Consider the following 16,338-nt stretch of genomic DNA (forward strand, 5'->3'; position numbering starts at 1 on the left):
GTCTTGTTTATTTACTCATTTGATAAGACATCTATTGTGTTCTCCATCATGAATGTTGGCTCCATGGATACATTAATAGCTTCTCTGTCTTGTCTCTGATCATTTACAATATCCTCGGTGCTGCTGCTTTAATAATAACAGTTCAGGACATGTAGTTTAAAAGCTAGAATAAATCAAGAGCATTTTGACAATTAACAAAGGTGAATAAACAACTTCATTGGGAACTTCAGTCTTGAATGAGTTGCTGCTGCTGCTGCTGAGTCACTTCAGTCGTGTCCGACTCTGTGTGACCCCATAGACGGCAGCCCATAAAAAGCAATTATAGTTTTCTATGGTGTGTGAAATTGGCAAAATGAAGAGGATTTCTTATATCCTTGATGGCTTCCTTCCATCCTTAAAATTTCCCCCCTTTTTCCTTTTTTTTTTTAAGTTTAGATCGAACCTGAGTTGAGTGGCTGGTTTAGAATCAGAAAGTCTTAGAGTTGGAAAGGATGAGAAAAATATCATGTAGCTCATTTTTCTGATTAAGAAACAGGGGTCAGGGGGCCTCCCTGGTGGTCTAGTGGGTGAGAATCTGCCTGCCAATGCAGGGGTCATGGGTTCCATTCTTGGTGTGGAAGCTTCTCACATGCCATGGAACAACTAAGCCTGGAGTGCCACGACTCCTGAGCCGGTGCTCTAGAGCCCGTGAGGCGCAGTTACTGAGTCCCTGTGCTGTGACTGCTGAAGCCCACTCTCCTAACAGCCTGTGTTCTGCAACAAGGGAAGCCACTGCAATGAGAATCCCATGCTCCCCAACGAAGAGCAGACCCTGCTAGCCACAACCAGAGAAAGCCTGTGTGCAGCACTGAAGACCCAGCACAACCAAAAGCAAATAAATAAATCTTAAAAAAAAGGGGTCAAAAATGAGGGAATTTTTCTCCCAAGGTCACAGAAGAAAAAGTAGAAAAATTATTTTGTTTTATATTTATTTATGTATTAATATGCCAACAATGCATGCTCATGGATTTAAATACAGAAAATGAAAAAAAAAATTCTATCACTTGTAACTCTAGCTTTTATAAGTAACTGTTAACATTCAGTGGTATATCTTTCAGGAATTGCTTCTATGCATATTCAGTAATATAAATGTAAATGCTAAATTTGTGGTAATTTGTTGCAGCAGCAATAGAAAACTAATATGCCTAGTTTGAAAGGTATTACTGTTGTTGTTGCTTAATTGCTAAGTCGAGTCTGACTCTTTTGTGACCCCATGGACTGTAGCCTGCCAGGTTTCTCTGTCCATGGGGATTTTCACAAGAATACTGGAATGAGTTGTCATTTCCTTCTCCAGGGGAGACCCAAGGATTGAACTGGCATCACCTGCATTGGCACGCAAATGTTTTACCACTGAGCCACCAGGGAAGCCCATGAAGGATTAATACTGCTATAAATTATTTGACTAATTACTTATTGGGTATTTAGGTTGAATCTATTAATAGGTTTTGTTTATTCATATACTAGCCTGCAAAAGGAACTTCAATAAATAGCTTTGCATCTTCAATATTTCTCACTTGTCTGATTTCCTGAGACAAATTCTTAGAGGTGAAATTTTAGGGTCAAAAAATGTTTAAAGGCTTTTGGTACATGCTGTCAATTTGCTCTGAGATTTAAAAATTTTTTTATTTTTTACAACTTACACTTCTACTGCTTTGCTTTACCTACCATTGTAACATTGGTTATTTTTTATTCTTTTCAAATATTGATCATATGGCAGATAAAATGTTAGGATTACACTGCTGCTTCAATTTGTATTTCTTTGACCACTCGTGGGTTCTGAACATGTTTTAAAGTTTAGGGATTACAAATGGTGAGAAGTTGTTCTCTGATGGCAAAGTTATTCACCCTGGTAAATTCTTTATTGTCTAAGCAAATAATGATGAAAAACTTTTTTTAATATTGATACAATTCATATTTATATATACATATAATTATAGCTATATAAAATGTAAAGTTGTTATATATACATTCAAAAATTGGGAGACAATAACAATATAATCAGTTGCAATCTCATTGTTTATGGGTATGATTTTATGAACTGTTATGTCAGACAGAGCTTGAGAAGTTAGAAACAAAAGCAAGATGTTTGGAAACAAAATCAATTTTTAGTAATATATAAACAAAATCTAGAGCATTTGAATCTTTTTCTTTATTTGATTTTCAGTCAATTAGGGTTTTCTTTCTTTCTTTTCTTTTTTTTAACAAAGTAAGGTTCTCCAAATAATTACACGACCACATTATTCTCCAGGTCACTGTTTATAATTTCTGTATGTAGGGGGCAGGGGGAGAAGAGATAACTATCAATTAGTAATAATGTTAATACAATACATTCCTTAAAAAAATATCTGGGTAAAGTAACTTCAGAAGGAAGGCATTTAAAACTTTTCAACTTAATGGAAGTCATTTCTTTGTCTAAAGACTCCCTATATTTCACCTTTAAAGGAGACTCTTGAAAGTTAACCAGAAATGTCTTCTACATTTCTATATATACTATCATTCCTGTGCAGACGCAATCTCCGCCCTATGAGAGGAAAGGAAGGTACCTAGAAGGGAAGAAATAAAGGAAGAGAATAAAGATAAAGGGTCCTTTAAAAATTAGATCAGCGCATGTCTACCCCAGGATATTATCAATGTTAACCTAAAATGTGGGAGCACAAAAATATTTGTTTATTGTAACCTGGGATACATTTTTTTTTTTTTTACCACTTTCAGGGATTCTTATGAGAAAGTATGAAAAGTTGAAAAGGCATGATGAAATTGTACCAGTTCTTTAAAGAAGAACACGAAAGCTCAAGTAATTGTGGTACATTATGGAATGCTGTATTTTAGGTGCTGTTACTTTGATAAAAAAGGAATTAGAGACCATTGTAGATACGTATGCCTTCTCAGTGAGTGGTCCTCGCTGCATTATTTATGGAAGGGCCTTTTATAGGTAAGAACTAGCATTTGATGTGGTTGTGATTTGCATCTGTCATCATAAGAGCTTGATTTTGTTTTCAGTTTCACAAATAAAAATGACTCAAATTGAAATTTAAGGAGAAACCAGCAGAGAAACCTTTTGATTAAATCTATCAGAAGGGAGAGCAGTGTGGCTGTTTAGCATTCGATCGTCAATTCCGGTTTCTACTGACCTTCCCGACAGGCTTATGTTTCACACATCTACTGCCCTGAAGTGTTTTCAAAAATGTGGGGATTAAAAATAGTCCCACAAAACTTTCCAAACATCTTTTTAAGGGATCTTAAAATTAGTTTAAGAAGACACTCTAGCAAAAGGCTGCTATTACAGAAGTGGTTTTAGAGGGGAAAAATAAGCATCTGTTATTTGGATTTAGAACTTCAAAGCTAGAATATTCTTGTAAAGCAAATAAAAGTTTTCTCATAGTCAATCTTTTTAAACAGTGAGATGAGATGGTGTATTTGTAAAGAAAATGCTTAAGGAAACACTTTACACTGTGGTAACAGAATCATTTTGGTCTTTAACAGTTTTTATTGTTAAAACAATAAAACGTACTATACACAATGTATAGTCATGTATGTGGAAAAATTTTAACCAGTTATGTATAAAAAGTAAAATTATTCTCACTTTCCCAAGTAAAGCAAACTGTCGGAGCAGTAGTTACCAATATGGTAGTCTATTGCTTACAATCCTTTTACATATATTAAAAAGATTCTCTGGAATTTTAATAAATCTTTATCCCACCTTTATTCAGCATAGATTTCCTTAAGCTTAAAATGATTTTCTCATTAGACACAACCAAATTTCAATTCTAAAGTAGCACTATTTCTTGGAGAATAATGGATAAGAGGAAAATTTTACAATTTAGCTTATGGATAATTATTGGTATTCCTAAGCACTTGAGATAAATTTATTTTTCAAGAATTTAAATGTTTTAGACTAAATCGGTAGCAAATTGTAATACAAATTCCAATGAAAACATAGTCATAGTTTTGTTATAACCCTATCTTTATTACAACTCTATCTGTATTATCTGTAACATACTCCTGTAACAGGTATTGAAGACTGAGGTGGTATGATAAATTTCTTCTTCCTTTGTTGCTGAATCAAAAGCTGGTTTAAGTGTCATTTTTTTTGATTACCTGAAAATCTGAAATAAATTATGAAATTTTATATTGGGCTAGAAAGTTAAAAACACACACACACACACTTGCCACATTACAACTGACCTTGAACAACATGAGTTTGAACTTTGGGAGTCCACTTATACGCAGACTTTTTTCAACAGTAAAGCACTATAGTACTATATACAATTGGTGGCTGGTTGAATCTGCAGATGCAGAGCTGAGGATATGGAGGAAACAAGTATATGAAGGGCTGACTATAGGTTATATGGATACTTTCCACTGTGTGGAGGAGGGTTAGCACCCCTACCTCCATGTTGTTCAAGGATTGACTGCATTTTGTATTCTGTAATTTTTAGACATAGCTGAAAAGATTAAAAGTACTTAACCTTATGTAAAGTACATTTGTGATTTTTAAAAAAAAATACTGTGTTTCAGTATTATCTATGACTTATCAAGTGTTAGATGAAGTTACTTTTTATGTGTGTTTGGAGAATTACATTGTATTAATATTTAGTATCTTGTATAATGTGGATACTTAATAGAAAGTTTAACTTCATTTATCATACCCACTGGATTCCTCTTCCGAAAACTCTGAGGTGTGATATAAACTTTCCATTGTGGATCTTCTAGACTCTCCTAAAGAAAAAACATGTATACATTTAATGTTTTATCTCAAATACAGTTTACAGTTCTTTCGAGTTTGAACCTGGAAATCCCTTTTCAGGGGTATCTGGTGTCTCAGACAGTAAAGAAACTGCCTGCAATGCAGGAGACCCAGGTTTGATCTCTGGGTTATGAAGATCTCCTGGAGAAGAGAATGGCAACCCATTCCAGTATTCTTGCTTGGAGAATCCCTTGGACAGAGGAGCTTGGTGGGCTACAATCCATGGGGTGGCAAAGAACTGGACACACTGAGGGATTAACATAATACAACAACAACTCTTACTCTTATCAACTGTGTGTAATGTAATGTTATATAGACAAAGCTGTTATGTATCACTTGTGTTACCAGGGCAGATAATATTGGTCAAAGATGGCCACAATGATATCTCCCACTCTGCATGTTCCTTAGAAGTATGACCTTGCTATTCCCCTTCCAAGAGACAGAATCCAATTTCCCTCCTGCTGAAACTGAGCTAGGCTTAGGACTCTTTTGTAATCAGTAGCATGTGGAGGAAGTGACTGCATGAGTTCTGAAGCTAAATCAGAAAAAGCTATGCTGCTTCCATTTGATTCTCTTAGGATTCTTGCTTTGGAGGAAGCCAGTTGCCATATAAGAAATCCTACCACCCTGAGATTGCTGTCCTGCAAGGCCATGTATAGATGCTCCAGTTGACAGTCCCAGATGACCTTCTAACCATCCTAGCAAAGCTCCAGTCAGTAGCAAATCCACCCATCTGTCAGTTGAGTGTCATCACTAGGTAACCTCAACTGATGTCTAGCCAAGCCATATTGGAATTCCTAACCCACAGAATTCTAGTGATATATGAAACAGCAACCGGAATAGCCACTGTTTGAGGATCAGATGACTCATTAAACAAAAACTGAGAAGGACAATTAATTTAGAGACCTATATAAAGCACCCAAATAATAAGACTTAGGAAACTTAGACATGAATAGATAACGCTGATTTGTTACTTAACCTTCTTATCTGCCCTTCCACTTTTGACTTGAATGCACTGGGATGTATCTAATAAGATGCTCTTTATCCTTGCTGATGACAGGTGTCCATGTCCCTCTTCATTTCCTGCATTCTACTTTTCATAAGGTTTGGCACATTTCATATTTGGTGTCTATCTCTCACTTACCACAACTCCTGAAATATTTCCACTGTATTCTCACTTTATTTTGTGAAATTTCTTTTCCTTTCTTGCTCTGACAGAAACCTGGCTGTCCTCGGAGGATACTGCCAGCCCAGAAACCCTTTTTTCTTTCCCTTGGTCCTCTTAGTATTGGACTTGGAGATGGGCAGGTGTCCTCCTCCCTATTATTCTCTTTCAGGGCACTTGCCTTCCCGTCTTCTCTTCCTGAAACTCACGTCATCAGTTACATACTCAACTATTGTTGTGATCCACTGCGACTGCAGTATTCTCAGTTCATTGGATCACTGGCTTATTGTCACTTTCCGACTACTTTCTTAATTTAGCAACTTAAATGTTCATGTAGAAGGCTCTTTTGCCCTGGATCTCAATTCCTTGAGCTCTGTTCTTTCAGGCTGTCTTTACCTTACTGCAGCCACCAGTTCCCGTGCGCACTCTGAGACTTCATCACTACAGGCCCCCTCAGTTACCTGTGTTCAACTAGCTGACTACCAGCTTTTATCCTTTCTAGATCACTCCCTCTATGACCCCACCACCAGCAGTTCTTCAACCCTACTGGGATTTCCAGTTCTATCATCTTTTCATTGTTCTCTCTGTTTGATTTCCTCTTTCCCTTCTTTGAACTGTTCAAATTCCATGGTCATTCACCCTCTTGCATAAACGCTGACTTCCTTAACCTTTCTCACTTTGTTGTACTCACTTGACAAAACTATAACCCTAGGAAATCCAACATGCTGCCTATTCCTGTCCTGAAGCATAAGGTTCAGCTGGAAAAACATACAAGTGGGTCTCATTTTAAATTCATGGTCACAGACATTAGGGGGAACCCTTCACGGCTTCCCAGGTAGCATAGTGGTAAAGAATCTGCCTGCCAATACAGGAGATGCTTGATATGCAGACTCAATCCCTGGATTGGGGAGATCCCCAGGAGTAGAAAATGGCAACTCAGTCCAGTGTTCTTGCTTGGAGAATTCCATGGACAAAGGAGCCTGGTAGGCTAAAGTCCATGGGGTCTCAAAGAGTTGGACAAGACTGAGGCTGCATGCGTGTCATGTCATTAATATGTTCAGGCCATCCTATTAAACATTCCTAAGTCCATTCATCATTGGAGAAGGAAATGGCACCCACTCCAGTGTTCTTGCCTGGAGAATCCCAGGGACGGGGGAGCCTGGTGGGCTGCCGTCTGTGGGGTCGCACAGAGTCGGACACGACTGAAGCGACTTAGCAGCAGCAGCAAGTCCATTCATTCTTCCACTTTCCTAGATGACTTATTTACTCTTTTTTTTTTCATTTTCCAAAACCTACAACTCTCCATATGCATCATAATTCTCATCTGATGATTTATTTTCCATTTTCATAGAGGAAATAAAACATAGTAGGAAAAAGCTTCTACAAGCTCTGTGCCCAGAGTTATTCTCTTAATTCTGCTCTGTGTGTTTCATGTCCCCATGCTCCTATCTACCTCTACTTCTTTACTAGATCTCATTCTCTCTTGAATACACAAGACATGGCTCCAGTAATTCCTTCTGTCTTTCACTTATCAGTTTTTTTGTACTCTCCTAAATCTTCCCCATCAGCATATACAGATTTGGTTGAAGGCACACGAATAAGTTCTCATCAATGAGTGTGGACAGAATGATACATACTGCTTTTGGGTCTGAGCATTAGGCAATGGGCATTCATTTCTCCTTAAACTTTCCATTTCCTCAATCTTGAACATGGAAAATTATGATTTGGTTCCGACCATGCAGATGATAATGACATCCAAGTCAGTGGTTCTCAACTGGATGACTTTTCTCCACAGAGAAGGTTGGGAAACATCTGCAGATATTTTTGTTGTTAAAATTGGTAGGTGGAAGTGCAATTGGCATCTAGTGGGTAGAGACCAAGGATGCTGCTAAATATCTTACAACACTCATGACAGACATACCATTCTCCCCAACAAAAAAATTTTTCAGCTCAAAATTTTAATAGTGCAATATTGAGAAACCCTGCCCTGGAGGATGGTGGAGCAATAAGACAGAAGGTCATGACCTTCTGAATGCCTGTGGGACTACCTTGTAAATGTAGACAGCTCACTTCAGGATTAGGGAAGAAACAACTTCCATACACTTAAGCTACTGTACCTTTGGGACTTTTTGTAATAGAAGCTTAGCCTTTACTTTAACTAATATATTCCATCACTCTTTGAAGTAAAGAACTACCTTGGGCTTCTCAGTTGAATATTTTCAATGCATTACAATATAGAGAACCATCCAGACATCCTAATACCTATTTTATACTATCTAATGTCTTCAATTCAGCATTCCCTTTGGTTTGGCAGGGTGTAACAATATTTCTTTTTTTTTTTTTTTAACAATATTTCTTAAACTGGAGAAATTGTTCCTGGACTTTCCAACTTTGAAATTATACCTGGCTGGTCTCAAATAATTGTTTAACATTCATTTCCCAGGTGTTGAGCCAAGGTGATTTTTATTGTGAAATATTTTCAAGTAGATTCTCTGAGAAGAATAACTGTATCTACAGCTTTTCTTTTACTCAACTTGGGTCACAATTTCTGGTTTAAATAAAAGGCATTTACACTTGCTGTGTTGTTGTTCTTCAGTCACTCAGTCATGTCCAACTCTTTCTGACCCTAGGGACTGCAGCGCACCAGGCTTCCTGGTCCTTCATCATCTCTTGGAGCTTGCTCAAACCCATGTCCATCGAGTTGGTGATGCCATCCACCCATCTTGTCCCCTGTCATCCCCTTTTCTTCCTGCCTTCAGTCTTTCACAGTTTCAGGGTCTTTGCTAATAAGTCAGCTCTTCACATCAGGTGGTCAAAGTATTGGAGCTCCAGCTTAACCATCAGTCCTTCCAATAAATATTCAAGATTGATTTCCTTGAGGATTGACTGGTTTGAGCTCTTGTAGTCCAACGGACTCTCAAAAGTCTTCACCAACACCACAGCTCAAAAGCATCAACTCTTTAGTGCTCAGCCTTCTTTATGATCCAAAACTCACATCCACACATGACTACTGGAAAAACTATAGCTTTGACTATACAGACCTTTGCTGGCAAAGTAATGTCTCTGATTTTGGTTGGTTACACTGCTTAGGTTGGTCATAACTTTTCTTCCAAGAAGCAAGCATCTTTTAATTTTATGGCTGCAGTCACCATCTGCAGAGATTTTGGAGCCCAAGAAAATAAGTCTGTCACTATTTCCATTGTTTCCCCATCTGTTTGCCATGAAGTGATGGGACCAGATACCATGATCATTGTTTTTTGAATGCTGAGTTTTAAGCCAGCTTTTTCACTCTCCTCTTTCACTTTCATCAAGAGGCTCTTTAGTTCCTCTTCACTTTTTGCCATTAGGATGGTGTCATCTGCATATCTGAGGTTATTGCTATTTCTCCTGGGAATCTTGATTCCAGCTTGCACTTCATCCAGCCCAGCATTTTGCATGATGTACTCTGCATATACATTAAACAAGCAGGGGGACAATGTACAGCCTTGTTGTACTCCTTTCCCAATTTGAAACCGGTCTGTTGTTTCATGACCAGTTCTAACTGCTGCCTCTTGACCTGCATACAAGTTTCTCAGGAGGCAGGTCTGGTATTCCCATCTCTTTTAGAATTTTCTACAGTTTGCTGTGATCCACACAAAGGCTTTAGCATAGTCCATGAGGCAGATGTCTTTCTGGAATTTTTTTGTTTTTTTCTATGGCCCAACAGATGTTGGTGATTTGATCTCTGGTTCCTCTGCCTTTTCTAAATCCAGCTTGAACATCTGGAAGTTCTCAGTTCAAGTACTGTTGAAGCCTAGCTTGGAAAATTTTGAGCATTACTTTGCTAGTGTGTGAGATGAGTGCAACTGTGTGGTAGTTTGAACATTCCTTGGCATTGCCTTTCTTTGGGATTGGAATGAAAACTGACCTTTTCCAGTCCTGTGGCCACTGCTGAGTTTTCCAAATTTGCTGGCATATTGAGTGCAGCACTTTCACAGCATCATCTTTCAGGATTTGAAATAGCTCAACTGGAATTCCATCACCTCCACTAGCTTTGTTCTTAGTGATGCTTCCTAAGGCCTATTTGACTTTGTACTCCAGGATGTTTGGCTCTAGGTGAGTGATCATACCATCGTGGTTATCTGGGTCATTAAGATCTTTTTTGTATAGTTCTTCTGTGTATTCTTGCCACCTCTTCTTAATATCCTCTGCTTCTATTAGGCGCATACCATTTTTGTCCTTTATTGTTCCCATCTTTGCGTGGGATGTTCCCTTGGTATCTGTAACTTTCTTGAAGAGATCTCTAGTCTTTCCCATTCTGTTGTTTTCCTCTACCTCTTTGCATTGTTCACTTAGGAAGACCTTTTTTTTTTTTTTTTTTTTAATTTCTGCTTGCTATTCCTTGGAATTCTGCATGCAGATAGATATATCTTTCCTTTTCTCCTTTGCCTTTTCTTATTTTCTTTTCTCAGCTATTTGTAATGCCTCCTCAGACAACCATTTTGCCTTTTTGTATTTATTTTTCTTGGGATGGTTTTGATCATGGCCTCCTGTATAATGAACCTCCATCCATAGTTCTTCAGGCACTCTATCAGATCTAATCTCTTGAATCTATTTGTCATTCCCACTGGATAATCAGAAGGGATTTAATTTAGGTCACACCTGAGGAGTCTAATAGTCCACTTTCTTCAATTTAAGGAGTTCATGATCTGAGCCACAGTCAGCTCCTGGTCTTGTTTTTGTTGACTGTATAGAGCTTCTCCATCTTCGTTACAAAGAATATAATCAATCTGATTTCAGTATTGACCATCTGGTGATATCCTTGTGTAGAGTCATTTCTTGTATTGTAGGAAAAGGGTGTTTGCTATGATCAGTGTGTTCTGTTGGCAAAATTCTGTTAACTTTTGCCCTGTTTATTTCTGTACTCTAAGACCAAACTTGCCTGTTACTTCAGGTATCTCTTGACTTCCTACTTTTGCATTCCAGTCCCCTATGTTGAAAGGGACATCTTTTTTTCCCACTGTAGTAGGAAACCTTAACAAAGGTTACCTTACATAAAGGAACTTTTGAAGTTATTCAGGTGTTCAGAGATTTCTGTTCACTTGCAATAAGGTGAGAATCATGGGACGGTTGACTCTTGGGTTCCATCTTGCAAAAGCACTCAATTTGATTCCTAACCTAGTTTTCCTGCTGTAGGTTTGACTTAAGGTATGATTTGAGATGTTTGACCTGTAGGCATTCAAGGAAGCTAGAAGATTAGGACCCATATCACTCTAGCAAGGGAGACCAGAAACAGTGCAAACTTGAGACTGTGGTGTTTGCTTACACTGCTTACCATTTCAACAGAAACAGGTATCTCCTTGTTAGTAATAGTGAAAGTGAAAGTGTTAGTTGTGTCCAACTCTTTGAGACCCCATGGATTGTAGCCCGCCAGGCTCCTCTGTCCCTGGAATTCCCCAGGCGACAATACTGGAGTGGGTTGCCGTTCCCTTCTCCATAGGATCTACCCCACCCAGGAATCAAAACTGGGTCTTCCTGCATTGCACGCAGATTCTTTATCATCTGAGCCAAAGACTCTCAAAGCATAGATTCCCATAAGTGGGCAAGAAAAGGATCTGATTTCACTAGCTTTTAGCTTAACCTTGTACCAAAGAGCAATAGAATAAGTCAACAATGCTGAATTGCAATAAACCTACAATCCCATTCCTTTACATGAAGACAATGGCATATAATTTTCATATAATACAGTATGATACACAAATGAGATTTTAAAAATGCTATCTGGAAGTGAGTATAAATTGAAATGGAAAAGATGTTACCTGGTAGTTCTGTGGCTGAAAAGGTGAATGAAATTTTATCATTTTGTCATGCAAAACATCTTAGTGGCCTTACTAGAAAAGGGTAAATAATAACTCATATGTAAAGGTTGTGTCAGAGTTTATAGACTAGACCCCTGGTAATGGATTCAACCTTTCCACAACAAATCAAAAGTATTGTTGTATGCTCACATGAATATACAGCAGTCATTACCTTAAATTTAAAACTCACTATAAGCAGCAAACACATCGAGCAGGATATGAAGGCTGTATTGTATCAGTGTGGTCTGCAGAGAATTTCTTCATAAGGTTTTTTCCTTGTTGAAATATGTGTTGCAGTTCAAAGCTAAAGGGATTACTTCTGAATAGTCATCATAGAGGTTGATTACGTTCGTATATTATATTTAGCTGGACCCTGCAGCTATTACTCCATTAGGTCTGCTGGTCCTGCTATTGGCAAAAAGTTGATCACCTCATGTTAAAAGACTGTGCTTTCTGTTGACCTTATCAAAATGTCTCAAAGGGTTTTGTTAAAAAATAAAATTCAGATTGTGTTTTATGAAAATGATTAAGAATAAATACCATGTATGAAAACTGCTCGTATCTTCTGGGTGATTGTAGCATTATGACATTGTTAATGAGGAGCTTATATTTTACTTTTGCATCACAGCACAATTTACTTAAAGCCATAGATTCAATTTTAGTAGAAATAGCTCTTTATCATGCCGAGAGTAGAGAGTCTCAGAAACTGATTTCCAAAAAATGGAGAAGTCACTACCCCTGCCCCATGTATTCAGATCATATAGAATTAACACCATGGAATTAAGCCCAGTACATCAACATTAATACAGTAGTACATCAACAATGGCCTATTACAATGTGGTTTTAAAAGGTAACTGTACTGAGAACAGAGTATATACACTGAAATTTGTCATTCACACTTGATAATCAAAAAAATCACTTTAAATAAATGAATTAAAATTTAACTGCTTATCTTCTAGACAGCATTATATCATTTCATTCAGTTAATCACAACAGTAGAAAAATTTTAAAGAAGTGAGTTGAATATATATATACTTATAATCCTGAGTCCAATTGCCAATATAGGGCATATTTTAATAAACTCGACTTTTAACCTATGTCATTAGGAATGAGCTACAGATTAAGCAACAAAATGAAATTAGATCTTGGACAAAGATATTGATGGGGATGGTTTTATTATTTAAAATAACCTATGTACAATTCTCACTAGAATCACATTACAAAAGCTTTCCTTTGGGAACCAAGATGATTTTGAAGCTCTCTCAACTGAATGGCTCGTCTCTGAATTACTCCCAGGAGTGGTGATGGGTTGGCACAGACACGTCCTTTTGGGCATGGTCCTCCTTGTAACTGATGGTGTGTAAAATGGCTGGTCAGAGATACAGCCTGTGAGCCTGGAGCGCAGCCAGACACGCATTATGGCCTCATTAGCACTGTTCTCTCATCGACTGAACTCTTCACCAAGGGGAAGCTTCCTAATGTTCCTTGTACTCACTTGCCTTTAGCCACCTCACTTGATACTCACAATGGAGGAAGAGTGGGTATCAGTCAGGAGGAAGCAGATGGCACATTCAACTGGGATTCTGGACATTAATGAAGGGGCCGTTAAGAGACAAGGGCATTAAATGCTGAAGAAGGTGTGGAGAAAAGGGAACCCTCTTACACTGGGGGTGGGAACGCAAACTGATACAACCACTGTGGAGAACAGTGTGCCGCTGCTGCTGCTGCTCAACTGCGTCAGTCGTGTCTGACTCTGTGCGACCCCAAGACGGCAGCCCCCCAGGCTCCTCTGTCCCTGGGATTCTCCAGGCAAGAATACTGGAGTGGGTTGCCATTTCCTACTCCAGGAGAACAGTATGGGGATTCCTTAAAAAGACTAGAAATAAAACTTCCAGAAATTCCACTACTGGGCATATACTCAGAGGAAACCAGAACTGAAAAATACACAGGTACCCCAGTGTTCACTGCAGCACTGTTTACAATAGACAGGACATGGAAGCAACCTAGATGTCCATCGGCAGATGAACGGATAAGGAAGGAAGCTGTGGTATATATACACAGTGGAATATTACTCAGCTGTAAAAAGAAACGTATTTGAGTCAGTTCTAATGAGGTGGATGAACTTAGAACCTGTTATACAGAGTTCTGAAGTAAGTCAGAACAAGACAAAGACCACGTATTAACTGGGAGGGATTGGGGGCAGGAGGAGAAGGGGACGACAGAGGATGAGATGGCTGGATGGCATCACTGACTCGATGGACGTGAGTCTGAGTGAACTCCAGGAGTTGGTGATGGACAGGGAGGCCTGGCGTGCTGCGATTCATGGGGTCGCAAAGAGTCGGACATGACTGAGCGACTGAACTGAACTGAACTGAACTGATGGAATCTAGAAAGGTGGTACCGATGATCCTATATGCAGGGCAGCAAAGGAGACACAAAGAACACTTTTGGACTCAGTGGAAGGAGAGGGTGGGATGCTTTGAGAGAATAGCATTGAAACATACACATTACCACGTGTAAAATATCCAGGGGAAGTTGGTTATATCACACAGGTCACCCAAAGCCAGTGCTTTGTGACAACTTGGAGGGCTGGGGGTGGAGGGAGGCGGGAGGGGGTTCAGGAGGGAGGGGACTTATGTATGCCTATGGTTGATTCATGTTGATATATGGCAAAAACAATCACAATACTGTAGTTATCCTCCAATTAAAATAAATTAAAAAGAAGAGAGAGAGAGATAAGAGCAGAACTTGAACAACAAAGGATGCTGAGGCACTCAGTGACTGGCAGTGGAAGGATGCTATGCCATTATTTTCCCCAGGCCAAGAGTAAAAGGGAAGAGGAGGGAGTTATTGGACTCGGGAGTGAGGGATGAAAGTTTAGAACAGGGCTCACCCAACCGAGCCTGGAAGCAGTGGCTGTGGTGTCACGGATGTCAGAACTGAGCTGAAGTCAGGGGTAAGTGCATAACTCTTGAGCTTTTTTACCACATAACCTCTATTCCCTGGCTGAAGACTCCTTTGGATTAATCCAAACTAGGAACACAGAAGGCAATGAAATTGTGAGATGCAGTCTGAAGTCAGTCTCCTGGGATACACAGCAAAGTGTGAGAATGGATTTTGTGTGTGTGAGAGAAAGAAATTGCATATGATAATCACAAAGTGCAAATGTCACCAGTTTGGTCATGTGAAGCATGGTTTAAGTGTCAACATCCTTGATGGTAGTATATGATTTGATACTTCTTTTTTTCCTTGACTTTCTTTCCCTTTTTTCTTTTTTCACCCCCACCCCTGTTTTTGGTAATACTGGTTTGTCATTCATGGAACTTCTCATTTTATAGTCTATAACAATTCTGTGAACAAAAGCCCGAAATTACAGAGTCAATCCCACTTTACCACACAAACAAAACAAAAACAACAATGAAAACCAACCAAATAATCCCCACCCTTGACCAAAACAGAACAAAACAAAACCATCAACATTTCTTGGTAATACTTTCCTACTTTTTGTTAACAAACAAGGTAATCTGTTCCATTGGTGTTTTGAGGCAGAAATCATGATGTGGTTATTCTATATCTGATGAGTATAACAGTCAAGATATAACAAATTTTAAAGCAGGATGCATCTTTTAAATTTGGGTAGATTGGGTAGATATTTGGTAGATACTGACCTGTGGTCTTTTATACTGCAGGTTCTCAGTTCAGCTCAGTTCAGTCCCTCAGTCGTGTCTGACTCTTTATGACCCCATGGACTGCAGCACACCAGGCCTCCCTGTCCACCACCAACTCCCGGAGTTCACTCAAACTCATGCCCATTGAGTCAGTGATGCCATCCAGACATTTCATCCTCTGTCATCCCCTTCTCCTCCAGCCCCTAATCCCTCCCAGCATCAGGGTGTTTTCAAATGAGTCAGTTCTTCGCATCAGGTGGCCAAATCACTGGAGTTTCAGCTTCAACATCAGTCCTTCTAATGAATATACAGGACTGATTTCCTTTATGATGGACTGGTTGGATCTCCTTGCAGTCCACAGGACTCTCAAGAATCTTCTCCAACACCACAGTTCAAAAGCATCAAGTCTTCGGTGCTCAGCTTTCTTCACAGTCCAACTCTCACAACCATACATGACCACTGGAAAAACCATAGCCTTGACTAAATGGACCTTTGTTGGCAAAGTAATGTCTCTGCTTTTAATGGCAACCCACTCCAGTATCCTTGCCCGGAAAATCTCATGGACAGAGGAGCCTGGTGGGCTGCAGTCCATAGGGTCACAAAGAGTCGGGCACGACTGAGCCACAACACTAACACTAGGTTGGTCATAACTTTTCTTCCAAGGAGCAAGTGTCTTTTAATTTCATGGCTGGAGTCACCATTGCGGTGATTTTGGAGCCCCCTCCCAAAAAAGTCTGACACTGTTTCTCCATCTATTTGCCATGAAATGATGGGAGTGGATGCCATGATCTTAGTTTTCTGAATGTTGAGTTTTAAGCCAACTTTTTCACTCTTCTCTTTCACTTTCATCAAGAGGCTCCTTAGTTCTTCAATTTCTGCCAT

At 39.1% G+C, this 16,338-nt stretch overlaps 1 protein-coding gene across 3 annotated transcripts in view; it reads right to left on the reverse strand.

Annotated features, from left to right (window-relative positions):
* Positions 1-1,989: 1,989 nt before the first annotated feature.
* TTC29 (tetratricopeptide repeat domain 29) overlaps positions 1,990-16,338 on the reverse strand; it is a 273,501-nt gene continuing 259,152 nt past the window's right edge. The window contains exons 12-13 of one of the 3 annotated variants that reach the window (XM_027513394.1): positions 4,689-4,758; positions 1,990-2,582 (exon numbers count right to left, since the gene is read on the reverse strand). In XM_027513394.1, coding sequence (XP_027369195.1) covers positions 2,561-2,582; positions 4,689-4,758 — 92 coding nt within the window. In that variant the 3' untranslated portion in view covers positions 1,990-2,560. The other 2 variants (XM_027513395.1, XM_027513393.1) reach the window with 2 other exon arrangements.

The sequence above is a fragment of the Bos indicus x Bos taurus genome, chromosome 17 (genome assembly GCF_003369695.1).
Source record: "Bos indicus x Bos taurus breed Angus x Brahman F1 hybrid chromosome 17, Bos_hybrid_MaternalHap_v2.0, whole genome shotgun sequence".
Taxonomy (NCBI): Eukaryota; Metazoa; Chordata; class Mammalia; order Artiodactyla; family Bovidae; genus Bos; species Bos indicus x Bos taurus.